The 27,612-nt window shown below is 41.6% G+C and overlaps 3 protein-coding genes across 4 annotated transcripts; 1 reads left to right on the top strand and 2 right to left on the bottom strand.

The window, feature by feature from the left end:
- Window positions 1-1,418: 1,418 nt before the first annotated feature.
- Window positions 1,419-7,420, top strand: aqp3a (aquaporin 3a). The gene is made up of 6 exons (XM_037098251.1): window positions 1,419-1,588; window positions 5,075-5,201; window positions 5,427-5,564; window positions 5,723-5,838; window positions 5,942-6,159; window positions 6,255-7,420. The coding sequence occupies exons 1-6, from the start codon at window positions 1,481-1,483 to the stop codon at window positions 6,454-6,456; spliced, it is 909 nt and encodes a 302-aa protein (XP_036954146.1). The 5' UTR covers window positions 1,419-1,480; the 3' UTR covers window positions 6,457-7,420.
- Window positions 7,421-14,987: 7,567 nt separating this feature from the next.
- On the bottom strand, window positions 14,988-20,528 carry LOC119018873. Of its 2 annotated transcripts, none has more exons than XM_037096873.1 (6): window positions 20,359-20,528; window positions 18,646-19,049; window positions 18,302-18,458; window positions 17,583-17,702; window positions 17,176-17,266; window positions 14,988-16,464 (listed from the first exon to the last, which is right to left on the bottom strand). In XM_037096873.1, exons 1-6 carry the CDS (start codon window positions 20,525-20,527, stop codon window positions 16,266-16,268), a joined length of 1,140 nt encoding a protein of 379 aa, XP_036952768.1. In that variant the 5' UTR covers window position 20,528; the 3' UTR covers window positions 14,988-16,265. The 2 variants fall into 2 exon arrangements, with proteins under 2 accessions (XP_036952768.1, XP_036952769.1); XM_037096874.1 differs by having other exon boundaries at window positions 18,302-18,455.
- Window positions 20,529-23,990: 3,462 nt separating this feature from the next.
- LOC119019267 (arrestin domain-containing protein 3-like) lies at window positions 23,991-27,558 on the bottom strand. Its single transcript, XM_037097711.1, has 6 exons — window positions 27,303-27,558; window positions 26,800-26,857; window positions 26,004-26,151; window positions 25,448-25,544; window positions 24,845-25,101; window positions 23,991-24,641 (listed from the first exon to the last, which is right to left on the bottom strand). The coding sequence occupies exons 1-6, from the start codon at window positions 27,556-27,558 to the stop codon at window positions 23,991-23,993; spliced, it is 1,467 nt and encodes a 488-aa protein (XP_036953606.1).
- Window positions 27,559-27,612: the final 54 nt, after the last annotated feature.

Here is a 27,612-nt window from a genome sequence, read left to right as displayed (position 1 = left end):
GCCAATGCTGTTAAAGTAACTGATGAGCTGATTCTCATCCTTAACCAAAAAAAGCAGTACTGTCCCCGATAATTAGTAAATAATCTGGGATGGGGTGAAAAAAAACCACACATTCCTTACATTCAACTCTGTGAATTACTAGGAACTCAAGCTCTCTTGAATTTAAGTTTGGTAAACTCATATCTGTGCCTGTCATTTCTGTTTAGTAAGATAACAAGATGGATGTGTGCTTCCCTGCAAGTGGGAATCAGTGGGCAGGTGATGCAACGATGCTTTTTGAGTGAATAGAGTTGAATGGGCAGAAAATATGCACTCACACTTATCTGCTACTCTTATTCACGGGTCCTTTTAGCCATATAAAATACAGAGTAAAGAAATGGTACACTGATTCCCCCTGATAGAAGCCCGGCTGTGGGCTTCAAACCTGGAAATGTTCTCACACCTCTTTTGAAAACAAACAAAGCAGGTATAATATGTGGTGATGAAGTTTCAGACAGGGGACAAAAGAACAGGTCAGAGAAAATGAGGCGAGGGACGGAGAAAGAGAGAGATGTGTGTGAACGGGTGCAAACAGGGATGCATTACAGCTTTGTGTGTGTGTGTGTGTGTGTGTTATTTCTTCTCTCATGAGGAGCGAAATGTTTTCACGAGGATATTCAAGTTATCCCGATAATGGACATTTACATCAGTCAGCTTATCCTGTTGACGTGTTTTATCGAGATTTCCGATCCCATCTCTTGTTGAGGGCGGCAAACAGATAAACATGCATTTAGGTCACTCAACACTGTGATTACGCTGTAAATCAATCAAGTGTTCAAAATAACAGCACAGGTCTAAATTGCATATGATCAGAAGGAAGCAATGCATACAAATCTCTGGATACAGAGGAACACTGTTATCACACTTACTATAAAGTAGTCTCTTCTAAATTCAGGGAGACAGAGGAGACAGTCCCCTCTTCACTGTTACTTTTGCTCCTGTATAAGTGAAGTACTGCTATTAGACAAACATAATTTTGAAAATTCAAACTTTCAGATGAATATCATAAACCTGAAAAAAAATGTGGATAATCAGACTACCTCTGGGTAAGCCCTAGTTATGTGTACATGTGTTGAGGAGGCTGAAGAATCAAGTTGCAGATGCACTGTGTTAATAATGTAATAGTGAGGTCGGTGAAGTAACTCACAGGTATAGTTGTGTAAAGCAAGTGCACGCGTGTAAGAGAGAGTGCGAGAGAAAGGAAGTGAGAGGGAAGACCAGTGAGGGAACCGGGGAGTGTGAATCACACCGTGACGAGCAGGGAGGCGTGGTGCAGAGGGTGGGGCCGAGCTCAGGCTCGGCACCGTCCCCAGTCCAAGCCCATCTGGGCTCTATAAGAGGAGCCCCGGTCCTCCCAGCTTCACTCAACCGCTCAGGAAAGCCTAATTCCACCCACAAGTGCCTGTCTTCTCGCAGTCTCATCAGCCTCTCGCAAGAAAACATGGGCAGACAGAAGGTGTATTTGGACAAACTGGCCCGGTTTTTCCAGATCCGGAACCTGCTGCTCCGCCAGGCCCTGGCAGAGTGTCTTGGGACCCTCATCCTTGTGGTAAGTGTGCTCCCTTATGTGTGTGTACATTTGTGGATTCATCATACTTACTGAAATTGGTGTTAAAAAAAAAAAAAAAACAGAAAAAAGTTGCCAAGTTTTATGAAAAATGTAGATGTAAGTTAATTCTTTGAAATGACTGTATGTTGATTGTGAACTCTGGCCCTCTTCAGGTGTTTACTCTCAGTGTGTCAGATTTCGTTTGATGTTGCACTATGATCAATAACTCTCTATATGACGGCTATTGTATTCAATCATTTTTGCAATTTCCATGTTTGAAGAGTGATGAATGATGGCAACATAATGCTGCATGTTATTTATGAGCCACAAACGGACTTCAAAGTGAGCAAATTGACTCTTTGCAGAGGGCTGGACCAGGTTGCACTCTGTAACTGTGTAGATGAAGGGCTGTTTACAGTGGCAAACTAAGATCAGAACAAACGGGTAAGCAACAGGTTGTTCAGGGACCTCATGAGTGGCCGACATAACTGTATTTACGCAGAGATGAGCTCCAGGATCCTGGATCCCTCAATGTTAGGACATCCTATTCTCACTCAAGGTGCATGTTTGAACAACAACAAGTCGATGTCAGTGCCACATAACAACTCAGTACCCCAGGCGTTTAATCAGGAATTGCACCTGTAAAACATCAAGGGCTTTGCATAGACGCGTTCCAACAGGCAAACAGGGAGTCTGATTCAATCATAGCTGGTCATCCAGCCATCAAAGCTGCTCCTGGATCAAATGAACATCACAACATCAGGGAGCAGAAACATTTGACTATTCATTTGGCTCAATAAACAAAAGAGACACATCTTTTATTTTATGAGTCAAATAAATAGCAAAATGTGTCCACTCCCTGATGTTTTGACATTCAAAAGGTGTACTATTTTTATCTGTTGAGTCAAATAGATCCAGACTCCTGTCTGCTTTCTGCACTGGCAAAAAAAAAAAAAGAAAGAAAATGAAATGCCCTTATAGCTAATAAAGGTTACTGTTCTGTAGGAGGCACATGTCTTGGTAGAAAATTGGCATGTGGAGTAAAATGAGTATTACATTTAATTCCTTAAATGCTCGTGCAAAAACCAGCTTAAGCAGCTTGGAGGGCAACCTAAAGGCTGCTGTAATGGTTCAACATCCACAGTTCAGAGTGTTGAGTTCAGTGTCTCATCTTATTAATCCTGCAGCGATTAACAGAGCCTGTTCTGAAAGCAAAAAAGCACGGCACCTTTAATCAAGAAGACCTTTAATCCATTTCTTCCAGAAATGCAAGTAACTGAGATGTGGTATGCAATCGGCCAATTGTGTAAACACAGACATGCGGTGGAAAACTTCTATGACAACACAAAAGAGCCCAGGATTGAAAATATTTTACAATTAGTCAGACAATCTAACGCACATCGTGACGACTGATGGCTCAGAAAGGTGCGGTGCGGCCACACAAAAGGTGACACATGTTGATGGCAACGCTGGGAGGATCGGCGGAGTGACAATAGGTTTAGCACGCATAGCAAACATAACTCTGCCTCCTCAATCAGAGATTACATAAGTCTCTCTCCGACTCCGTCCCGGTCTCTGTTTACCCTCTTCTCTCTCCCGATGGCAGCCTCTCGATGCATGTTTCAACTAGTAACCAACCAAACCGACTGGTTATTAGTAATCAGTTGCTTTTAACGGATGATTCCAAGACTTGCGAGGGTGTGTGGGTGTGGGTGTGTCTTGTGCCTCTTTGTAGGCACTGATACCGGCACTCTTGGCACGGTGCCACTGTGCTCCTTGTCGAGATCATTAAAGGGGATGCTGCTGGACTCAGTTCAGGCTGAAGACATCTACAAAAATAGTCACGTAGTAATCAATGTTTTGGCCACAGGCTGATGTCAGTCTAGTGTGTCTGGATGTTTCAGAACTCTGTCGGCACAGCGTTGAAAGAGGCTCTGAAAATATGTCCTTCAAGGGCAGACAATGCCTTTGGGCATCCCACTGCAACTGTTTTGTTAACCCCTCACTTCAGACCTCTGCTCCCTGCTTGGGGCTTCTGAGGCTCCTCATCCTGAATTTGAAAAGATCACACAGGTAGTGTTTTAGAGAGTGGTTCCAGGCCAGCAGATTCTTTGCCTTCAGCTCCTAAACAATTACCAAATGTGGGTTTCAGTAGGCAGACTTCTGCGGGGTGTTTTTTTTTTTCTTTTTCTTTTTATAAGCTCCCCGACTGCGTTAAAAGCTGGGAGTAGCTGCATGGATGCACGACCAGCTGAATCAGCCAAACGAATGTTGGCCGAGGAAGCGGCGGGGGGTGCCGTTAACTAACTGCAACTTTATGGGGCAAACATGCAGTAGCAAGGTGCTGGAATTCTTTAAAACAGTGAACACACATGCACTGGTGAATACGAGCACTTCAGAGTCACTGCTCCCAGAATGCAGTGGGGATTTAAATGAGACCTTTCTGGCGGAATGTGATCTAAGTACGGAAGTTGGCACCGGCGAGCTAATGGCCCATCATTTGCAATCTGATGCCTCTGACATTAAGGACAACTCTGTCTGGTGCAAAGTCCTGAGTTTTTGATTTTCTATTATCACATCACACAAGTTTGTCATGGCATAACATCAGGGGGACAGAAAACCAAACAACTAAGCACAAATCCAACATGGAGCTGATTTATGCCGAATTTTTCCAGTAATGGCTGGCCTCGTCAGGGGTGGAAAAGAGTTTAGACTGCCCAGCGATGATGAACTCCCCTCAGGCGCCAGTCCCTCTGAGTGTTTTCCTCAAGCTAACCTCAACATCTGAGTCCTGTGGTCTGACTGAAAGCATCCTCATCGGGGGGCTCAGAGATCAGCAGGCTATGCATCGACCACACATAGTTCCTTTTACCCTCAAACACAAAGAGGACACGGGCGGACACACACAAACACACAGAGACACATGCAGGATAAACAGTATGGCACCTGCTTTTTTACATTTAAAGACCACACGTTCTGTTAATCCGTCTAGGTTTGATGGGATGGGTCACGTTTTTCCGTCATTCAAAGTGGAAACTGGACCTTTTTCTTCCAAGATGAATCAGCTGGGCAGCAGCAGCAGCAGCAGCAGCTCTGCCCCAATCAAGGTCGATACAGTGACCTCTCTCTGCATACAGTATACTGTGCTCCTGTGTGCCATCATGAACACAATAGAGCTCATTTAATTCTGAGCAGAGCTCATCTGGTTTCACTGATAATGATCACACTTCTTCATTTCACCCCTGGGCTTGACCTTGATTGGCTGACAAAGCACCAAATGCACAGCACTCATGGTTTTTATACAACACAGATACCGAAAAGGGTTGGAAAAAGTTTGTTCTGGGACATTTTAAAGCCCTGATGTCCTGGACCTTTTTAGGTGTCTATTCATGCCTGGAATGAGCAACTTTGGCAGAAAACTGTATTGATATGTCTATGCATGTCGATGGGACCCAGTGTGAGCTTGCTTTTTGACTCTCTTTCCAGATGTTTGGCTGTGGTGCTGTGGCCCAACTGGTTTTGAGCGGAGGTTCCCATGGCATGTTCCTCACTGTCAACTTCGCCTTCGGCTTCGCTGCCACCTTAGGCATCCTAGTTTGTGGCCAGGTCTCAGGTAAACAGTCTTTTATTGATTGAGTATAATTATAGGTGTATGGGAGCGAATACTTTCTTTGCGTTACATTTCCCTCTATCTGCAGGACCTTATTTTAACCGGTAGTGCACATTGTATTGAGTCTGCATTTAGATCATTTTGTGTATATTTAGTTATGTTGTTACTGTATTTTACATAAATGGTCTTTGATATTTACTCACATACTGTCATCATCTGTGCTTGCAGGTGGCCATCTGAACCCAGCAGTGACCTTTTCCCTGTGTCTGCTCGGAAGAGAGCGCTGGAGAAAGTTCCCCATGTACTTCCTCTTTCAGACAATTGGTGCTTTTTTCGGTGCCGCAGTCATTTTTGGCATGTACTACGGTAAGGACTGAATTTGGAGAAATAATGTTGCCACAGCTATATTTTAAGAACGGATTTATGTTTCAGGTTTTGATAAGTCCAAGTATGTTATTTAAATGACTGATCCAAACAAAAAAATGTTTCATGCCATATTTATTTTGTTGTTTGTTTCCCTTTAGATGCCCTGTGGGACTTTCCCGGATGTTTCAATATGACTGGGCCTACGTCCACAGCTGGTATCTTTTCTACCTACCCAGGAAATCATCTCAGCATTGTCAATGGCTTCTTTGACCAGGTACCCTTTTCAAACGTCATTCCCAAATTTTTAAGTTGACAAATACCTTGGTACAACTCAAATATCCAACTCATGATTTTCTTCTTACTTCTCTCCAACACAGATTATTGGCACAGCAGCACTCATTGTTTGTATTCTGGCTATTGTGGATCCATACAACAACCCCATCCCCCAAGGTCTGGAGGCCTTCACTGTGGGATTTGTGGTTCTGGTCATTGGACTGTCTATGGGCTTCAACTCTGGCTATGCTGTCAACCCTGCCAGAGACATCGGGCCACGTATTTTCACCGCTATGGCTGGCTGGGGCAGCGCAGTTTTCACGTAAGTGCGCGGACATCATTTTCAAATCTCTACGTGAGCACAAAATAAAAACAAGTGATGTTACACTAAACTCTTTTTTTTTGGTCACTCCTCAGGGTTAGAGATGGCTGGTTCCTGGTGCCCATTTTTGCCCCGTTTCTCGGTGCCATCATCGGTACCATGATCTATCAGGTCATGGTCGGGTTCCACATGGAGGGAGAAGTACGTGACCAGAAGAGCGCAGCGGAGGAGAACGTCCGACTCACCAACGTCACCAGCAAGGACAACTCCAAGGAGGCCACCAAAGAAATGCACTGAGTGTGTTACGAGGCGTTTGATTACACACTTGAACTCATGCATATTTTGTAAAAAGTGACCTAACACCAACATTTTTCCTTCCAGCCACATTTACAAACCATTTTTTTTTTTTTATATCTGTTGGGTTATCTCCCAAGATAGCTGTGTGTTTGTGAATACTGGCTGCTCTCTTTTTATCATGTGATTGTATTATATGGTAGAGGAAAGATTGTGTCTAAGTGTGGAAGGGAGAAACACAACTTAAGAAACAGAATTACATTAATTCTTAATGAAAATGATGAATATTTGGATCTTATTGTCTATAACACTCCAGTTTAAACAGTATTGTATTCTTTATACCAAGGTAGTCTTATGTATTATGACAGATTTATATACAGTAGATTTATGTAGGAAGATTTCCTAACCAATTCCTGTCAGTCCAGAACCTTTCACTGTTTGTGTAAAAATTCAGAGAAATTGTCAGGAAATTGGGGAATTTAAAATTTCAACCTTCAACCCAAAAGTTTGAGTGTCTGCTTGAGAAGAATATTTTACATGGGCTACGTCAACATCTACTCTGTTGTTTAGAGCTGACAGATGGGGGTGGAGCTCCATCCTTTCCCAACATTCTTCCCTTCACCACAGGCGTCTCAAAGCAGCTATATTAAAGCTGTCGTCTTTTTATATCCGCTCTCTTTGCCCTGTAAAAGTCAAAACCAGCGCTCCTTAAACAGGCTGACCACTGTTGTGATATTTCACCAGCGCATTTGATAATTTGCCCTTTGTATAAAGCTTTTGTAGCCTCCAGGTGACACGCTGGAAAATATCAGATGTGCCAACAAATGACAATAATCTTCTATATATGTACAGAACCATGTAAGCATATTACACTGTCTTGAAATTGATGCGTGGAATGATGTGTTTGTATGTAGGTTAAGGGGAAGGGAAGCTTTTGTACTGATACAATAAAGTTCTGTTTTTTTATCACTGCATGTATGTGGATCATGTTACCCTCTTGTCGCTGTTCACTCTCACAGATACTTCTCATTTTCTCAGGGTGGGAGCGGAGGGAGGTGACTGTAATCAGATTACGCCAGAACACACCTCAAATGAATACTCTAGTCACACCTCCTGAGTTTGCACTGTCTGTGTGACAACGGGGGTCGGATGAGGTAGGGCCAGCGAGATGTGCGCTAATTTATCACAGTGAAAAAATGATTTTGATTCCATTTAGTGTAAAAGGAAAAAGAAAACGCACTGCTATGCAGAAGTATTATGCATCTACGAGAAGAGAAACAGAAGAATTGAATAATGTGGGGCAACATTAGGTAACATTAACTCAGGGAAGTAGAATGTGGAAAAAACAATTATACAGTATAAATAACAGATCAGATCGGGGTCAGAAAAAAAAGCTCAAGTATTTGTTTAAAATGTCTGTTTGGAGGGATTTGTGACAGTTAAGAGTGTCAAGCCTGTGTCCAGAGTTAAGAGCAGAGCAGGAAACAGCACTACACGGTGATTTCTGCGTTCACTCAGCTGTGCTCTTTAATAATGATTTTATGTTCCCAAAAGCAGACCTGCTCCATCATTATGCAGTGCGCAGCAGTATTTTACACTGCTATTTCAAGGCTACACTTTATTTCCAAACATACCTCAGTATCCACAGACCAGAACTGGGCTACCGTCCTCCAGTGCATGAATCAAATCAGCCCTGGTCCTCCATGCCAAGGGCTCATTTTCACAGAAACCCTCGCCTACTTGCCATTTATCAACAAAATATGGAGACATGAAAACATACTTTCTCCTTATGCAGCTTAATACGCCCACTCAATGCTTAATCTTTGAAAAGAGAGTTTCATGAGTCTCACACAAAAGATCCTGGCAGGCCCAAACGAATCAGCAGCCCGGTAATTATTTCCAACAGGTTGCAGCAGGTCACCTTACATCCAGAGTTCATGCGAAACACTCAAAAACACTGTTGTCAAAACAAACAGGTTCAGTCAACTTTTAATGACATCTGGATGACAAATGATTGTCATTATACTATTATGATGATTATCAAAATGACAACTAAATGTACATCGGAATCAGGATCAGAATCAGAATACTTTATTTATCCCCGGGGGGAAATCGTTTTCATTCCAGATGCTCCGTGCAAAGTAGGAGAGAAATACGAGTGGAAACAAGAGCTAAAGAAAAAGATATTAAACAGGAAAATAGACAATACAATGAAATGAAATATAAGGTATACATTAAAATGATACAATAAAGTAGACAATCTGGAAATATATACAATATACAGTGAAATAGTTAGTGTTATAGATGAAATGAGAATGAATAATTATAGTCTGTTTAGTTTTTATAAATATATACCACCAAATGACAGTCAGACAGATGAAAAAAAAAGCAAATAGCTGGTGAACTTAGTAGAGCATCAAGCAGCTTAAGAGCCATTTTCTTCCTTCAGGAGTTGGTTGAGACCAAAAACAGAGCCAAAAGAGAAGGACTACTGGACTTAGCTTACATGTGGCCAAAACATGCCAAAGGAGTGCTTATGATGCTTATGATCCCTATCAAAACTATCAAGTTCAAATGTGACAACAAGTCAGTGTTGTTTGTTACACTACATATGTTCATTTCAGTTCATCTGAAAGCAATACAAATCCATTTTGGATATTCTTAATGTGTTTTTAAATTCATGGTGAATAGTTTGGTTTAATTCAATGGGGGGAAAAAAGGTCTTAAGGCAAATGTAATGCAGGCTTTTGTCCACTGTTTACCGCCTGCTCTGTCTTTCTACATGTGTGCCTTTGATAATGATCAATAAAGAAGATAACTTGATTTTTCTTATGAATGCTCCAGAAAAAAATCCCGTCCTTCATATTCTACGGATACAGACATCATCTTCATCTCATTTAAAAAGATCCTAGAACGGGACAGTTTCATTTCAGTTGGACTATGAAAATTAAATTGACTTGAGGTAGATTTGCTGTATATTTGATCTTTTCCATTCATGGATTTGTTTTAATCAATTCTATGTTGATATATTTTTAGCCCCATTTGTGAAAGTTGTGAAAGTTAAAGGATTAGTTCCGGAAATGTGCTTATTCACTTGCTTGTCCAGTGACTTGGAAATGGAGCCAGAAGGGAATTAGCTTGGATTAACATGAAAAAACTGAACACAAAGGTGAAATAACTAACCAGGCTCTATGCAACTCGAGCCTTCCAATAAGTTGTTGTTATGTAGTTTGCAGGTTAACATGGTGTTTTGCCATGAGATTCATGCTGTAGCTATTTCCACTGGGCAGTTGGTAGGTCTAGCTCTGAGCTATGAAAGAAAGGAGAGGAAGTCAGTCAAGCTGCTTCAGCCGTCTTACAGTCTTCATGCTGATGTAAGCTAATCGGATGCTAACACTAGCTCCACAGCGCACAGAAATAAGAGCGCTCTAAGGCTTTTGTACCAAGAAGGTGAAAAAGCACATTGCCCAAAATATACATTGATTCCCTTATCATTTGAAAGCCAGACGCTGAACTGAATTAAACTCACGATGATGTAAGCTGCCAGAGAGTCAAAGCCAGTTATCCACAAGTTGACAAGCTGGAACACCTCTGAGCACATCGACAGTGAGGTTAATCAAAACAGCGCCTCCTTATGAAACAAAGGTTTCAAGCTTCTCCGAGGTGATTCCACTGAAAACCTTTGTAATAAAATGGACAAGACCTCATGGTTGCCTGGGATTTAGGGACATTCTTTCGAAAACCTTATACTCTGGAAGCTTGTGTGTGGTAGTGTAAGGTATACACAATTGTATACAATCCAGTCTGGTCCCTTAAAGAGCTGGTGGAAGCAGCACCCCACCAACCAACAAACCAAGCTGCAGACATGTGTTTCCTATCTTATGCTGCCCTAGGTACAGTGGGCTGCCTGAGGCTCCAGGGGAATTCTACTATTAGATCAGGTTTGATGTGTGATAGCTCTGTAAGATATTGTTTCAGCAAATGTTCTGCCCTTTATATCGTTGAATTAATATTTTGAAGTGCGTATGATTACTTGGCACTGAAATGTAGCTGCTACCGACCGGCTGTGATCATGCATGTGCCCATGCCAGCGTTTCCCACTGCGGTGATCCTTCTTGGGGATGAATGCTCGTAAATATAATATTGCGCCTCCGAAAACTTGCCAAAGATAAGCCAGCCAGTTGTAACCGGCCACAAAAACAGACAAAAGAAAATGCTTGTTTCGGCAGGTCGTCTGCTTTAGAGGGAAACCAAAGATATGAACGTTTACTTAATCTCGGAGGCAAGGCAGTACATAAGCTTCTAACATTACATCTTGAAGCAAGACGCATACCTAAATCCCACAAAAGCTTGCTTTCAAAAAAAAAAAAAAGCCCCCATCTCCCCCATTCTGAATGCTTTCATGCTGAAACTGTATTATACCTTCAATATGGAATCCCACATACCAAGTACATTCCTTTTTACAGGATCTGGTTCGGAGTATACCTGTAAAATCTCCAATTTCCCCTAGGCCAGGATGCTCATGCCAGAGTCTCATCAAAGCATTTGTACCTGGCTGGTGTTCAGCGTAGTGTAACAAACTTTCACAGGCACAACAACAGAAAGAAAGAAAGAAAGGACAGAATCTGTATGAATACGTGAATTGCCCAGATATGCTCAAACAACTTCACCCATATTTTTTACAGAGCAATAGAATGTATCTCAGTTATATGAAGTGTCTGGTTCAGGCTGCAAACACTAATGGTCTGTTTTCTTACTCACAGATAAAAAACACCTGAGGCAAGGGTTGGTACCATGTGCATGCCACGTGTGAAAACACAAATAAGCGACAGCTACATCAACAAGTGCGATGCCACAACTTTTTCTTGGAAATTTCTAGAGAGCAACAGTAACAGACAGGTGCCAACAGGCCAAGCCACAACCTCTAATGAAGTAAACAAACCCTTCTTCCCTCCGGCGAAACGACACCACAGCCACAGACACTTCAGAAAAATATTCTTTCACACACAACAGAAGAGACCGGTGCTCAGTGTGCAGTTGAGGAATTTTAATGGAAATCATCAATCATCAAAAAAATGCAACAATTCAAAACACACACACACAAGTGCTAAAAGGTCAATTCAACATGTATCTGCTGTCTTACTTTTGTGCTTTTTGCCAATAAAGCTCAGTAAAATATATATATGAGTGATTAAAGGTTCATTAGAGTTGGTCCCATGTCTCTGTCTTCTTGTCTGTTAGCAGCTCATAACAAAAATGAAATGAGGTTTGATGAAAAACAAGGCCAAGAAAACCTGTTTGCGATGGTTCAGCTACCCATTATAAATGACATGATGTTTTTATTTGTAACGTCTGACCAAGCACTGCAGAATGGAATCAATCTTCCCGGATTCCTTGTGCCATCCCAAATACCTTTTAACCTTTCCTCCCAACAAATCCAAACCAACCTTCACCAGATTTGGTTTACCCATCCCTATCATTTGGCACAAAGCGCAATCATTACCAAATACATTTTGCAATTGCAGCCAAAGCATGACTGGACAGTAATTTCTCAACCCCAGCAAATTGGAGCAAAACATGATTGCATTTCTTTATTCCATGTGCGGACAGGAGGTATGTGTTCTCCAACTGCTTCGAGTTAAGTTGTATTCACGGCATTCCAAACTTCCCCACCAAAAAAAAAAAAGTTCCTCCACAGCTACATCCCACTGAGCGAGGGAAAGCAGTGAAACAACCATGGATATGAGTCCTCGTGCTCTACTCTGTTCGGCAGTTCTTACAGTCGACACTGATTGTAGTTTTACTGTTGCAACTGTTTGTGGTTGGACAAGTTTTTAAAAAATTTTTTTTATTGCAATTGTGTGAAGTCCACAATGATGACAGCAAAAATGACACTTAAAAGAGCAGAATTCGTGTTAAAAACAGTCAACACCCCCGGTCTGGATTTGGAGGGTTTTTCTTTTTTTGCAGCATACGTTCAGTGTGTAATTTCATTTGTCTTGTGTCAACCGAGGACTCTGGGGAAGACAGATCTAACGAAAAACAAAAGCCACATGCTCGCAAGATGTTAGCATGTTTCTTTCTGGAATTAAATTAAAAGAGTGGACACTGTGCACTGCGGAGAAGGAAATGGAGGATGCTCATAAATCCAGAGTCCTTGGAACACATCTGTTTATTGTTGCTCCTGCTCCTTCCTCCTGTCTTCTCCCTTTCATCCATGTCTCACACTCAAATGTTGTCCCCACGCCACTTCACAATGCAAGGGTTTTTTTATTTCCATTTTTTTTTTTTTACTGTTTCTCGCGGTCTGATTGGTATTGATACAGAAAAACAAGGACACGCGAAGGTCAAGACAGCCTTGTGACTTGTGCTTCATCTGGTAACCGCCTCGCGTGGTTTAACCGTAAAGCTTTGGGATGAGCAGAGTATAACTGTGGTTTCTCTTACATTGTTCAGGCTCTCTTTACACTGGCTCCAGTGCGCTCTTTTCTCACGTCCCAGAACAAAAAGACAGAAGAGATTTTTTGGGGGGGGAGGGCTGGAAACAAAAACACACCTTGTACATAGCAACCATGAGCTTCTTTAAAGAAACCGGGCAAGTCTTTCGGAGAAGTCTTTCCCTCCAAGGTGAGCTTGAAAATTGACCGGCCATCCCTGCTTTGAGTTATCCCCTCCTGATAGCATGTGTTCTCAGTATTTTACTCTTTGGATGGTGCTCATTCTCTGTAATAAACTCAGGGCTAACACTGGGGTGTATTTCATTGTGTGAGTTTAGAGCACGGCTGACTTCAGCAGAGCTAGTAAAACAGAAACAAGCAGGGACCCACCTCTGTTCATCAGCAATGGTTTTGCAAAATGGACTAATCTAAAGAACAGTGAAACCAGATATACAATCTGCCAGGTACTGAGAGGGCTGAGTCAGTGCTCAGTTACACACCTCTTATTCATACAGGTGTCACTCCCATCCTCTCCTGCCTCACCTGCAAGAAGACACGTCCGTGCACATACGGCGCAGCCTGTCTTCGGCAGGATTTGGCCAGTGACTTGCTTTTGCATTGTTTCGGCTCAGTTCGCGGTGCAGGAGGATAATGACAGGACGATACATCATTCACACCATTCACCCTCGAATTATAGTGAAGCTGAAATCCAACATGCGTACGAGGCCTGAACATAACGTGACAGATCTACAACAAAACGTAATCAAAGTATGATATATGTGGCTTCCTAATACCACTGTTTACACATAGGTTTAAGTCAGTCACGCACAAATATTCAACTGTTATTAGTGAGGCTTAACGATTGCCTTGCCAAAACAAAAACAAGGATTAAAGGGAAATAACCTGCTTTTTTGGCTTCAGGCATCTGGATGTGTTTTGGGAGGGTGTGGGACGCGGTGTGATTTTCAGGATACTGTGCGTTGTTCGTTAACATTTGTGCCCTCTCATTAGTATAAACACTACCAGCAGGGGAGGCAGGGTGTGAGCTTTAGGTTTAGAGTTACTTTCTCTCAAACAAAATACAAAAGTATGCATTAAAGGCCCATATCACAGAGGCAAAAGTACTGGTTGCCAGTGCACTTGTGCACAGGTTTAAATCTTGAGGGTATGTTCTTTCCTTCTGGCAGTGTTTTGTCCAAACACGGCTCTGCACATATTGTTAAAGTGAAGCGAATGAACCTGCCCAACTACACCCAGGCCTCTCCCAAGAAACAGTAAAACAGCCTTTGGTTTTTCTGTTGTAAACAGACTCCTCCTGCTGGGAAGTTTCCGTGCCACAGGGACATGCCATGCTCTCTGGAACCCTCATCATCAGCTTAACATATCTGTGATTACTGCATTCTTGCAACTTGTCTTAAATAATTACTATAAGGGGTGCTTTCCTCAGCAATCGCTCCCCCTCACTCAGCATATTAAACTATGGGAGAGGTACTGGTGCTGATGTACAATAACCACTGAAGAACACAGGCTGTACATACAACCCAGCTGTGAGAATAAATATGCTCAATGTACGCTTCTGCAAACCATATGTTTCTTTATGACCCAACTTAATTTTTAGTCCTTTTGGGTTTAATGTAAAATTGTATTTGTGGCAATGCTGTGCTTATGGTCTGATTGGGTTTAGGAGCATAAAACCGTCATGGATTAGGGAAGATTATGTCTTGGCTTCCTGTCAAATACATCAGTTTTTTTTGTTGCCACTAACACAGCTGGAAACTGTCCTGAGGTCTGCTTATAAATATCCAGTGGTGTCACACTTACAACTTTTGCTGTGGTCGCTGGCTTGGCAGCTTTTTTTCGCCTGCAACTCCACAACCGCCACCCCCATCTCCTGATACAACAGTCAGGTCATAAAAATGTAATGCGAACAGAATATGACATGTTTCAGTGAAGTCTCATTATGGTAAACAGCAAACACACAAAGGCAAATGTATCAGTTGTTTTTTGCAGAAATATTACCTGCCAACATTTTATCCTGGCGTCTGGGCTGGTACATAATACATCAAGTCACTATTGAATCATAAAAACAGGACAGGATAATTTTATACATCCCATTTTATTAGCTATTTTACACTTTAAAAAACGTTAGTCTTTTAGTTAGAAAACTAATACATTTACCAGAAATCAGTGGTCTACCAGGGTGCCACATACAAATACATAAAGTCATTGGTAGCTGACCATCTAACCTCCTCTAAGGCTGCTTCTGTCAACTGTATCATCATGATCTTCACAGTAAGGATGAGAAATTCCTAAACTGCTCATAATAATGGAAACTTTAAACACCTAAACTTCCATGTCAGCTACGCTACCTTTATCTGCTGATAATGACTGTGTGGTATTACTTAAAAGTATAATTGAAAGCCCCAGAAAAAGTGAGTGAGTGGACCTTCAGTGGAGATCGTTTGGTCAACTTGCTTGTTCGAGGTCGAGACTTGAGCTCAAGTCAGTGTTATAAGCACACAATTAACAGTTTGGTTAATACACTTCTATCTAGTGTCAATATCAAAGCAAAGTGTGTAACAATAAGAACAGTCCTGAAATATACTGTCAGACTAATAATATTTGAATGTAAACTAGGTTAACACTTTCATCCCAAACATCTTAACTACTCTGTATAGTTATGATATCGAGTACAAGCTAATTAACAATGAATTAAGGTATACATCAGTGTTTCTTGCAACACAAATTTATTTTCCTAAAAAAGTATATTGATGCTAATACTAATGGTGTCAGGAGGCGTGTCTTAACATGTTTTAAGGAACAATATTAAATGACAGCAGTGTCAAAAGTTGACCTCTTTAAAATCAAGCAAATGTATAAAAGGGACACCTGAGCTGACTCCACAGCAGTGTCACAGTGTCCAACATCAAGGTAGAGGAGGTTTCAGTTTAGGCAAACAAAGATTAGTGTCTAAGTATTTATCTCACTTAAGGCCTAAGCTGTTGGTTTCTTTGTTAAGCACTGAAATGGTACTTAAACATTCAGTTTACAGTCCTTTCATCCAGAAAGCAATCCCTCAAATCTCCAACACAGATGTCAGGACTCTTCTGAAAACTAATAATCCAGCTCACACTCATTTTTCCTATTGTGGCAGCGTCACAACAGCTTTTGTCTACCTGTAGAAGGTGAGTTTAACTGTATTGCCTAACGCTGAGCCATTTTAACTATATGAAAGCGTTGAGAATGCACCGTCAGGTTTTCTTGGTAACACTTTGATTGAAGTAGTTGGAAACAACTTGTTTTTTCTCTTCACAACAGACTCATTGCACAACAAGCCATACATGCCCACAGAAACCTACAGAAACAGTGCAACCTTCAGGCCTCGTACAGTGGAGTGACAGTGCCGTCCTTCCACTCAATCAGGATTTCTCCTCGTTGTAAAGTGGGGGAGGAGTGGGGGAAGCGCATGGCGTGCTCTGTCAGCGGGGCTCGTTCACTGGGCACCGGGGACCCGGGAATACTCCCCTCTGGCCTCGGAGTGTATGACTTCAGAACACACACGACTTTCTTCCTTCTGGCACAGCAAGACAGAAAAACATTTCCCCGCGTACCGTGGAATTTAATTTAAGTTTAATATTTTTAGTTGATTATAGATTCATATTCACTGTAGGAAATGGATGTGGGTCTCAAGTGCACAGGATGTTTTCTGCCTGTAAGGCAGGTCGGCGACAATTAATCGATCATTTATGATATAATAATTTCATTTGTAACTATTCTGAGTGTTTTTTTTTTCAAGAAGTATAAGAAGAAGATAACAATGTTTCGGTTTTCTGAATCCTGCTTGTTAAATGTGATTTTTTTGTTTACAACTCTGTGACAATAAAGTGAATGTCTTTGGGTTGTGGACAAGTTATTTCAGGATGTCATCTTGAGCTGTGGGAGGAGGATGATAAACGATTTTCTCTATTTTCGGACATTTTACAGACCAAACAAATCGGTCAATAAAACGCTGCACATTACAAGAGACACGATTCAGCAGTGAAGTTATGTCTTAAAATTACTTTATTTTCAGACTCAGGCTCATAATTAACATTGAACAGAACAAATGTCTCGCCTTGGAGAAACTGTTCCCATATCATATAAATGATTAACATGACGTACCAAATGATCTTTTATTGTATGTTATCAATGTGTCAACTTACCTTTCCAATACTAAATCTATCTAAATAACAATGATAACAAAAATAAACTGTACTATGCATTGCATGTGTGATTAGCCACTCACCTGTTCGAGTAAACATTCAGGATCAGGATCACAGTCCCCAGGACCAGAGCCAAAGAGCTCAGCACCAGCATGGTTATCTTCCAGCCCATCCCTATATATACACACGCAACACATCATTCATCTTAAACAACCCCCGTGTCAACTCATACCGACCGCTTTCTAAGCTTTGATTTCTTTTCTGTCAGGACTCCACACTGACAAATAACTCCTTCACAAACATTACAACACACCCACCATCAACTGTTTTTCATTCATCTACCTCCATCTAGTGGTGGAACAGTCACATTCATACTGACTGACGCAAACTGTTTTAATATTCTATTGTGAAATCAAACATTTCCACGGATTGAATTGGACACGCAGCAGATGCATTCCATCTTCTACTGATTATTGTTTACCACACTTACCATAGTCCATACTGTAGAAAATCATGGTGGGGTCTGCAGGGGATTTGGTGCTCAGAGATGGAGGAGTCTCATCCGTTGCAAGATACGGATCTGTGACATCAGAGCCTTTTATATTTTCAACTGGAGGACAAGGGGGGGAAAAAAGACACAAACAAATCAAATGGAAGTGACGAACAAAACTGCAAATCGCAGGTGGGGGAAGTGATTTGGGAATAAGATGGAAAACAGTTCATGCAGGACTAGCCTGATGTACAGGGCAACATGAATCTGAACTGTCATTACTAAGTCACAGCGATGCTGTTTCATGGAGTGGCTGGCTGTGTTCCAAGAGGAGGAAAATATTGATTGGCCAGTAAAGCCCACACTAAATTAGATCTTCTGCCTCATACCAGGCAAGTTGTAATCTATTCTGTAGGCTGCAGCAGAATACATTATCAGCACATGAAGCACAAAAATATAGCAAAGACAAACATATGCTTTATGTTTGCCTTGGCATGTTTTAGCCCACAAACTAGTTTGCACACATATCATTTTAATGCCAATCATTGTCATTGTGTGCACCGTGGTGTAAAAAATACAATCACTACATCAGTGGTTATTAGATTTGTTATTAAGAGGGATTTAGACCATCTGGTTCTTTCAGGAAATGTATGTTTCCTTTATTAGTCACAATACGTATTCAGTGTACTACTGCTAGTGAGACACTCTTATGTCCTTACATGGTTCATCCTCTCTGTGTCCATCAGAGATGGCGCTCGGAGAAATCCCAGGTTCCAACGATTTCCCCAGATGGTGGAGAGGTTGGTGTTTGTTATGTCTGTTGTCTCTTCCACTGCACAATGTCTGGTTGTCAAGTGCGCGCCACCTGCTGCCCTGCTGATAAAGAAGATGGCTTGAAATAATATCAAGCTAGCATTTCCTTTTTTTGTGGACTTACTCTTACTACGGAAAAAAAAAAAAAATTCCTCCCAACTTTTTAGGTCCTGTTTACATAATCTGATTAATGTCAAATCAGACGCAATGTCACACAGGACCTTCTGTTCCTTCTCCAAAATATTCATACCTGCTTATGTTCCCTTGACAGGAAGACCAATGTGGATTCTAGTGTGGCACTGAGGTGCAGCCCTTTCCCTATCAAAGTGAGGTGTCCTTTCTTGGAGCAGGACCATGTCTGGCTGCTTGCCTCTCTGCCCGCATCGACCGCTGCCACTCCGGCACCAGTCTTGTCACTTTCAGCCTGAAAGATGCAGGGCTGCAGGCTGACACCTTCATACTGCTCTCCTGGTGCAGTCAGACACTCCCCAGTGTGGTGACTGCTGAGAGCCTGGCTCTCTGGGAGCCAACGCCATTCCTGTAAGGCTGAGTATTGGCTGCAATCAGCCAGAGACACTCGACCTCCAAAACTTCCCTCTTGGGCCTGCAGACATTTTCCAAGCAGCTTATTCTGGATCTTTAAGCCTGACACCACTGTGGACGAGACATTTATAAAAGTTGTGAAATTAATTTAAGTTGCATTTTCTGAAAAAAATCATCCAAGCCGGGAGATTAATGTACAGCCGCAACCATTATTTAATTAATTGATTATTGGAGCAATAGTAACTTTGTTGCCAACGATTTTGATAATTGGTTAGGCAATTTTTCAAGCAAAAATGTGAAGATTTGCAGATTTTCTCACCTTTTATGAAAGAGTAAATAAAGAGATTTTGGCCTAAATGATTCATTTGAAGCCATCACTTAGGCTATGGGAAATTTTCATGACTATGTTCAACCCAACATTTTACAGATTACATTATTGATCATTTAAATGTGAAAAGAATTAGTTAATAATTAATTATTAGTTTCGACCTTGGATTGTTGCTTAATTTCCAACATAATATGGAAACACTTGATATTATATTAAACGATGTGGGTGAGTATACAATGTGCATGAAATACTAGTGTTGTAAGGTTAGTCAAAAGGCATGAATACAATGCTCCCAACTGAAAAGAACATCAAGTCGAATTCCATTTAAAAAACACATATTTTAATATTCATTTGCTTCTAGGCAAACGTGTTTCATCAAATATTATATCAGGGATTTACAAAGTTAATGCCTCCCGAGGCCTAGCCATAATCGGCATACAACAGCAGCAGTAATGTCAATGTCATGTCCACTTATTTAGAGGTTTTAAGTAGTTAGCATAAAGCGAACTTTAGGCTAGCTGTGATATCTGCTATCTGCTATCTGCTGAACTCTTCTGGTGATAGACACCGACCAGGCCTGACATTATGACCACCTGCATAATATTGGCGCTGCTATCGGGTAGCGCTGTTGTGATGAGGAGGTGTACTTGGTCCGCAACAGTGTTTGGATAGGTCAAGTGACATTCTCACGAATGCCAGCACCCGAGGTTTCCCAGCAGAACATCACATGGTGATGAAACGGCAAGTGTTACTCACGTCGCCTGTCAGCGGTTTTATGCAGAATACAAACAGGCAGCAACAGTTTGTAACTTACAGCAACTCCGCTGCCGAGTTATGACGAAAGTGCTTTACTCTTCCTTACCCTCTCTAACTATTGTCTGAGTCCTTCGGCCTACTTTAAACCAAGTTATGACTCGGTAATTCATTTATCTGAGTAGCTAAGTGTTACAGTTAATGTGGTGTAACAACGTTTCGGCATCGCTGTGCCGTCAAGATTAGCCACCGAAAAGAAACAAGCGCGGTGACGTTTGCCAGCCGGCGCAGCTAAAATAAAATAAAATAAAATGGAACAACGTGTACTATTTGTCTTACCTTTGAAAATGACAAAGGCGAGCAAACAGACGCACGGCAGCCTCCTTGCCATGGCGATGGCGACGGCAGCCGCGGACGGTTTGTTTGGGATCTCCCGTGACAATCCAAGCAGGAGCAAGAGCAAGTGGGCGGGGGCGGGAGTTCCTGCAGCCTCCCTGTGTGCATCCATCACTTGGATAGATGAATGGAGCATCCGTGCATTCCTCCTCATAACTCTTGAGGGGGGACGTGCACGGCCCCCGAAGTGTAGACTGAAATTCCTTATCATTGTCCACAATGATAGTAGGTGGTCATTAATGGCCTATTGATACAATCTTAGTGGGCTAGTGTTACTGCAGCGTTTCTATTTTTCTTTTATTTATATGCAGTTTTGTTTATTACTGTATATTATTACTGTTCAAAATATGTTATGTTTTTATTTTTATTTTTACAGCTGATATAAACAACTGCACACATGTTTACCACTACAGTAGGCAAGAGAATGTGTTTACAGCCAGTGTGCCACAACTCCATGGACTACCAATTAGATTTAAAGAGCATAAATCTGTTATAAGGAGAAAACAGTGTTCCCAGCTGAATAGGATTTGCCCACTCGTTACTGTGAGGGATGGGACAGCTTTTGGGGGGCCTGCGTGGCCACGTGATGTTTTTCTCCATCGCCAACGCGCGAGATCAAAATAGGTTCCTGTGGAGAAATCTGCAAACGTCATTCCGTGGCAAAATCAAACTGTGTTCCAAGAGAGTGGACATTTTGCGGCCAAACGAAGCAAAAACAATGGACCCCCTCTTGTGCGACACTCCTTTGTTCTCTGTACAACTTTTGAGCTTGCGAACAGGACACAAAACATCCCACAAAAACCTCAGACTTTTAAAGGGAGTCTGAGTCGCCACCTCAAGCACAGGTTTTGCTCTGGAGGACAGAGATCCCGATTAACATTTCCTGACACGGATTCCATTTTAATGCCAGGTGTAAACGGGTTGACAAAGTAAGTCTGACTTGATGTTACATCAGTATGAAATTGTGACATACACCTTGAGGTAATAGTCAACTGAGATGATTTCACAGTTATCAAGAGTGTAGATGACATTGACAGGGATCTTCATTTGGCAGGTGCCACGAGCACACTTCTTCCTGCTGTAAGAGGAATTTGGGCTTCATATTTTTGGAGGAGGAATTGCAGACTAGACTCCTCTGAACTCCTCCTTTCAGCAGAACACACTTCTTTTCTTGGTTTCATATCATACTAACTGTCAGATTAGTCTGTCTCCTGCTGACTGCCTCCTACCTCACTGTATCTGGGCATGATACACTGTTTTCAAACTGCCATTTTATCCACGGTTGATTTTTCTGCATTCGCTGTTCTCACACCTCTTGTTTGCCATTGCTGCAGTGTTTGCTAACTGTATCTTTAGTCATGTGACTTATCTTAAAAGCATCCCCGTAAGCAGCCGGGAGAATAAGAACAGCAGTTGCATCACAGTGCTGTTTGGTGACCTCAACATTCACGACAATCTCGCCCATGAAAGTGATAACGAAACAAATTAAACACTCTGGGCTTGAGTGCAACACTGCCACCGGACATTGGACTTCCTCAGAAGCAGACCTCAGAGAGTTCTGATTGGCAGTCACACTTCCTCTCCGTCCACTGACTGGGCCCCACCCATCAAGAGAACTCCAATGTGAAGTTTGCGGATGACACCACCAACAATGAGAGTGCATACCAGGAGGAAATCAACAGTAATGTAGAGTGGTGCACAGAGAACAGTCTAGTCCCTGGAATTACCATCGATGAGAACCTATCATGGTCATCACGGGACTCAGTCGTTATCAAGTTGCCTTGTGCCTTGGAACAGTATCTCCTTCAGAAAAGGTGTCCTCTTGGCTGAGAGCTTCATACAGTTTGAAATCCTTTATGCAAGACATTTTTAGATGTGTCAGCCAAACACACTGTGTCTCCTACCTGTGACAATGCAGCATGAGTTATTGGCTTCCTATCCGTTATTGCATCCTGGTTAAAATCTGCTGGCCCGGCAGTATGCGGCTCTACCCAGGAACACCTCCAATTCTGCCACATGTCAGGCAGTTGAACATTTATTTCACCATAGCCTACTTTCGAGCTATCCATATGATAACTAATAACACAGGTTTACACACTTCAGGATCTTATATCTCTTTTGTGTGAAGGAGTTTCCAAACTTTCATCTTGTTACGCAACCCTGTGTTATGTTACAACAAATAAATCACCTTTTACCTTGTAAAGTCTGGTAGCAATTTACCATATGCAATGTACTAGGCTATTTCACGCTTGTTTACATTTTTTAATTGACTGGCAACTACCTTTACCACATTATCTTTTTAAAAAATGTAAGTCAAATCTCTATTTAAAAAGAGGAAGGAAGGAAATAGCTGCATTTTTGATAGAATGAGGCCATTTACCTTGGTGTTAAAGCAGAAGTTGCAGATTTGGAACAAAGTGCTGTCACTCGAAGACACGAGTTACCTGGAAGTTCTTTATTTAATTATGCATGTCAGAAGAAGCGCTGCCGATTAGAGAGTATGGCCAATCATGTTGCGCTACACTGAGGCGTTGAAGTGAAATCACATAACAGGATTAATGGTCGAGAGAAGTGTTTGTACGGAACATCACAACATTACAAAACAACATGTCATCTCTTCATCTTGCTATCCTATAAGACATTTAAGGGGGAAGATCTGTCATAATGACATACAACAAAACATAATGCCTGCTGACTCAAGTACAGAGGGTACTGTAATATGTATAGATTATAAAACTCCTTGACACCAATTGTGATTTGTGATCGTTTTCATCCACAACTTCCTTTGCACCACTCCTCATTTCCCAACCTTTACATCTGTTTCTTAGGTTTAGTAAGTAATAACAGTAATAACATTTGAGGGTTAGGGTTAGTAATAATATTTATACATGGGTGTATATATCAATCCCCATATACCCAGCATCATAGCAAACATGTTGCTTAGAATACCTGAAAAACATAACCTATTTTAACACACACACACACACACACACACACACACACACACACACACACACACACACACACACACATACACACACACACACACACAGGTGCATTAACAGGAACTAACACACCAAGATTGAATACAAATATTGATATTATATAATCACTGTGGCCTGTAACCACTCCACCCACAGGAGCACCTGCCACACAGACAAACCAACCTAGAAACTATTGCCCTCAACCAAATTAATTTTAAATTGACACATTTTAACAAAGCATTTCCATATATACTGCCAATAATGTCATACAGCAGTACACATACTGTATCAAGATTACAGTTTCATTTAATGTTTCAAGACTGTACCAAAACTTTTTTTTATCCTTTATTTTTGTTTTTTACTCTACATTACTTTACTATCTCTGTTTACCACTATAAAATCATATCCTTTGCTTTTCAACATGGTCAACTTTAAGCTTGTTTGCAGAAGCAAACCAGTTGAGTTTAAGGGATGAACGCAATTTGCTGTGCATAGCAGTGAGTGAATAGGCATCTAAATTAAAGAAGAAAAAAAAAACTGAAGAGCCATTATACATGTAAATGGTTAAAATACCCTGATCACATTTCAAGATTATTGGTGTTCTTTTTGATGATCAGGTCTTTTATCTGACCCATTGCTCCCGAAAGTGTCAGGGACAGAGGGGTAAAGGGACGAATAGGCTGGAGGGTCAGGGAGAAACAGAGTTGGACCTTGATGCTGCACTGAAGGTGGTGGGAAAGCTGTAGCTGGAAAACTGTATGGTGGGGCCTGTTGTGGCCACTGATTGTTGTAGCCACTTGCTGTGTTGCCAGGCTGAGTGGGACCTGGTGCTGGGTATCCATAAGCACCTGGAGCTGTGGGTGCACCATAAGATCCAGTAGGGAAGGCAGGTGGAGGGATGTCGCTGTAGCTTTGAGCCCCAGCTGGATAGGGACCCATCGCCACTGCAGGGGAAGGGAAGTCACTTTTGCTTGACCCTCCAACAGCCCCAGCTTGGTGGGGACCCATTGACACTGCAGGGGGAGGCAAGTTGCTTTTGCTTGACCCTCCAACAGCCCCAGCTTGGTGGGGACCCATTGACACTGCAGGGGGAGGGAAGTCATTTTTGCTTGGCCCTCCAACAGCCCCTGGCGGGTGGGCAGCCAAAGCCTTACCAGGTGGAAGGGTAGCAAAGTGAGAAGGAACAATGACCAGGGGAAACCTCATCTCTTGGTCAAAGGCAAAACTTATGTCCAAATACACCTGGGAAACAAAAATATATGAAGAGGTAAAATCAGAGTGCACCAAAAATGCGTCTGATTGGGGCCGGGGCTTTTTACGTAGCAATGTGGCAGCAGGTTGTTTGCATCAATCTCATGTTGTCTCATAAAGTCAGTCTTTATCTTTGGACCACTGAAGACGGTGTACGACTTTAAACTGACTTACAAAATGACATTATTACTTACCTTGAGGTAATAGTCAACTGAGATAATATCACAGTTATGGAGAGAGTGGATGGCATCAACAGGAATCTTCATGTGACAGGAGACAGTTTTCTCTGAGTTCGCTGTGAGAGTGGCCCCAGTCATAGTGCACAGACAATAGTCAGTGCTTTTAGTGAGGCCCTCAGCATGGTACACTATTTTCTGATGTAAGCTGAATTTAGGCTGCATTTTTTGGGAGGAGGAGTTGTGGATTTTGGCTACAATAGATAAAGTGTCTCCTGTAAAAAAAGAAAAAAAAAAGAAATTATGCTGATGATTATCCTAATGTTTGAATATCCATTTTTTCTGGAATAAGATTGCCGCACACACGCAATATAACTATGTTTTCTGTTCTGCTGGCAATCCGTTTGATAGATTAAACTGTCAGGTTTCACAGAAAACATTACATTTTTCAGGTGGTCTTAAACACCTGAGTGGGTACTAACATTAACACCTAAAGAACTTTCATCTAACTTAGTAATGAAATGGTGGGCAAAACTGTAAACATCTGATACCATCTGACAATGCAAAGCAATTTATACTTTGATACTTGGTTTTGTTTCAAGTATGATGAAGTGACTTTACCTGGAGAGCAAACCTTTCTGTCAACAGTGGCAGACATTTTGACCTGTCCTTCTGAGAAAACTCCAACCTTTTCATCTATTGAGCGAGTCTGGCAACGCTAGAACAAATAGAAATCGAAAACATGGTTTTCATATCAACTCAGTGCCTCAGATGGCATACTGACATTCACAGTTCAGAAGAAAATAATGTCACCTTTCTATTAATCTTTGGGTTAAGCCATCCATGTTCAGATTATCACCATTCAAAGTGAACTCTTTAATATCTCAAAATGAATCCTCCATGACCAGGTTCAAGTTGGGGTTGGGCAATGCTGCATTCTCTCCAACCAATCAGTGCATTTCACACTTTGAACAAACTTTTCCCTCTGAACTCCTTTCAGCAGAACAAACTCGATTTTCTGCTTATTCAATCAACTGGTTTGTTGTTTCCTATTATTCCTGCTACATATGTATCTTAAATGTATCACTTTTCAGCAGCTATAAGCCAGCTGAAGTGCTGAAGAGAAGTAAATACCATATCAAATTTGTGACATGAATTATTGTGATATCCCACGTACCCTTACTTGACCACGGTGTGACAGAGACTTTGACACAAAATTGAGCTTTTCACTTAATCTAGAGGGCAAATGCCAGCTCCGGGACATCTTCGCTTCAAGCTTGTAGGTGATCTTTCCATGCTTCCCCTTAAAAGATGACGCCATGTCCCTTTAAGACAGAGGCAGTTAAGGAATGCAGTTATTTGTAAAGCCAAACAATGACACAGTTTTAAAGGTCCACTTAAAGTTGGTTTGTGAGTCTCAGTCCCAGCTCATCAAATACTGATGCTTTGGGATTATACATAGTTTGTGTTCAGTATGATCTGAAGTGGTTGAATTGGTTTAGATAAATAACTTTACTCACGCTACAGAAAGGCAGCATGGTGATGATAATTACCCGAATGATTACCTGGTAACTTTGTCTACTGCAATGTGAGCAATATTGTATTTCCCACCACATCTACAGTGACTAGTCATTGTAATTTAGTTGTACTGATCAGAAATAGAACAATCGGGACGCTCATGTTGTTATTTTTAATGTGCCGTCCTGGTTATCTGGTGTCCTCTGTTGCTGTGGTTACTAGCCTGCTTGTGCATGGCAGGCTCCTCTGCGGGGAGGGGCTTTGACAGGGCTGCAGCGCAGCAGAGAGGAGGAAGGAGGGACCTGGGAGCTGTATCGTTCAAATTTTCTGGCTAAATCCACTTTATTCTCAAAACTCCAGACTGCAGCTTTAATTATTAGTTGACAGTTGGGAATGACACTTTAAAACCAACTGTCTTACAAAATGGACCTTTAAAGCTATATATTGATGCTTACCCCTGTGGGATTTTTAGGCTGAAATTGTAGCGATGGGCGCCATGAGGAAGTACAGTGCCTGAAAAAGAAGCCTGGATCTTACAGAAGTTCAACAGAGCGTTTGTTTACTGAAATGGATTAATGCATTGTGTAAATCAACATAATTTTTATGTCAGTCACATAGTGACCGATGTGCAAGAAATGGGCCATTATGTCCGGTTTACATACAAGCCAATACATTTTGTTCAAGACGCATTTGAGGTTGGTTTGATGTAAATTCTTTTAAAATGGCAAAGGCTTGAAGAAATAATGGATCTGGACGTCTCATGCTTTGCAATAAAAGCAGCCTCCTGACCTGCAGACTGTGTTTAGATCCTCAGGAACCAATGTTTGGAGCAATGAGTGTAATGTAACATTTACTATCAAGATGTTACTCATAGCCTTACCCATTTCATCAAACATTTGCCCATAATTTTAAATGAACACAAATTCTGTCAAAGGACCAAAATCTTAATATGACTTACCCTCAGGTTTTTCTGCCAGGAGGTATTCTTTGACTTTTAAGTATCTCCTGTGTGCCTCGTAATCTGTCTCACGAATTCCACTTCCCTCTGTCCAGTGGACATTCGCATCCCCTTTGACTTTCACCAGAAGACTCTTCACTTTGGTTTCTCTAGTCAGGGTGAAAGTGACAGTGCCTGCAACAATGTCTCCTTCAGAAAAGGTTTTCTCTTTGTTGAGAAGTTTATAAGTCAGTTTAAAGTCCTGGATTGGAAACATTTTAGGTGTGAACGCACTGGTTTTTCTCTTTGTGCCCGTGTAACATGAGATGTT

This window comes from Acanthopagrus latus, chromosome 5, assembly GCF_904848185.1.
Source record: "Acanthopagrus latus isolate v.2019 chromosome 5, fAcaLat1.1, whole genome shotgun sequence".
Lineage (NCBI taxonomy): Eukaryota > Metazoa > Chordata > Actinopteri > Spariformes > Sparidae > Acanthopagrus > Acanthopagrus latus.
The sequence above is the reverse complement of the archived record's forward strand: the minus strand, read 5'-3'. Positions and strand labels throughout refer to the sequence as shown.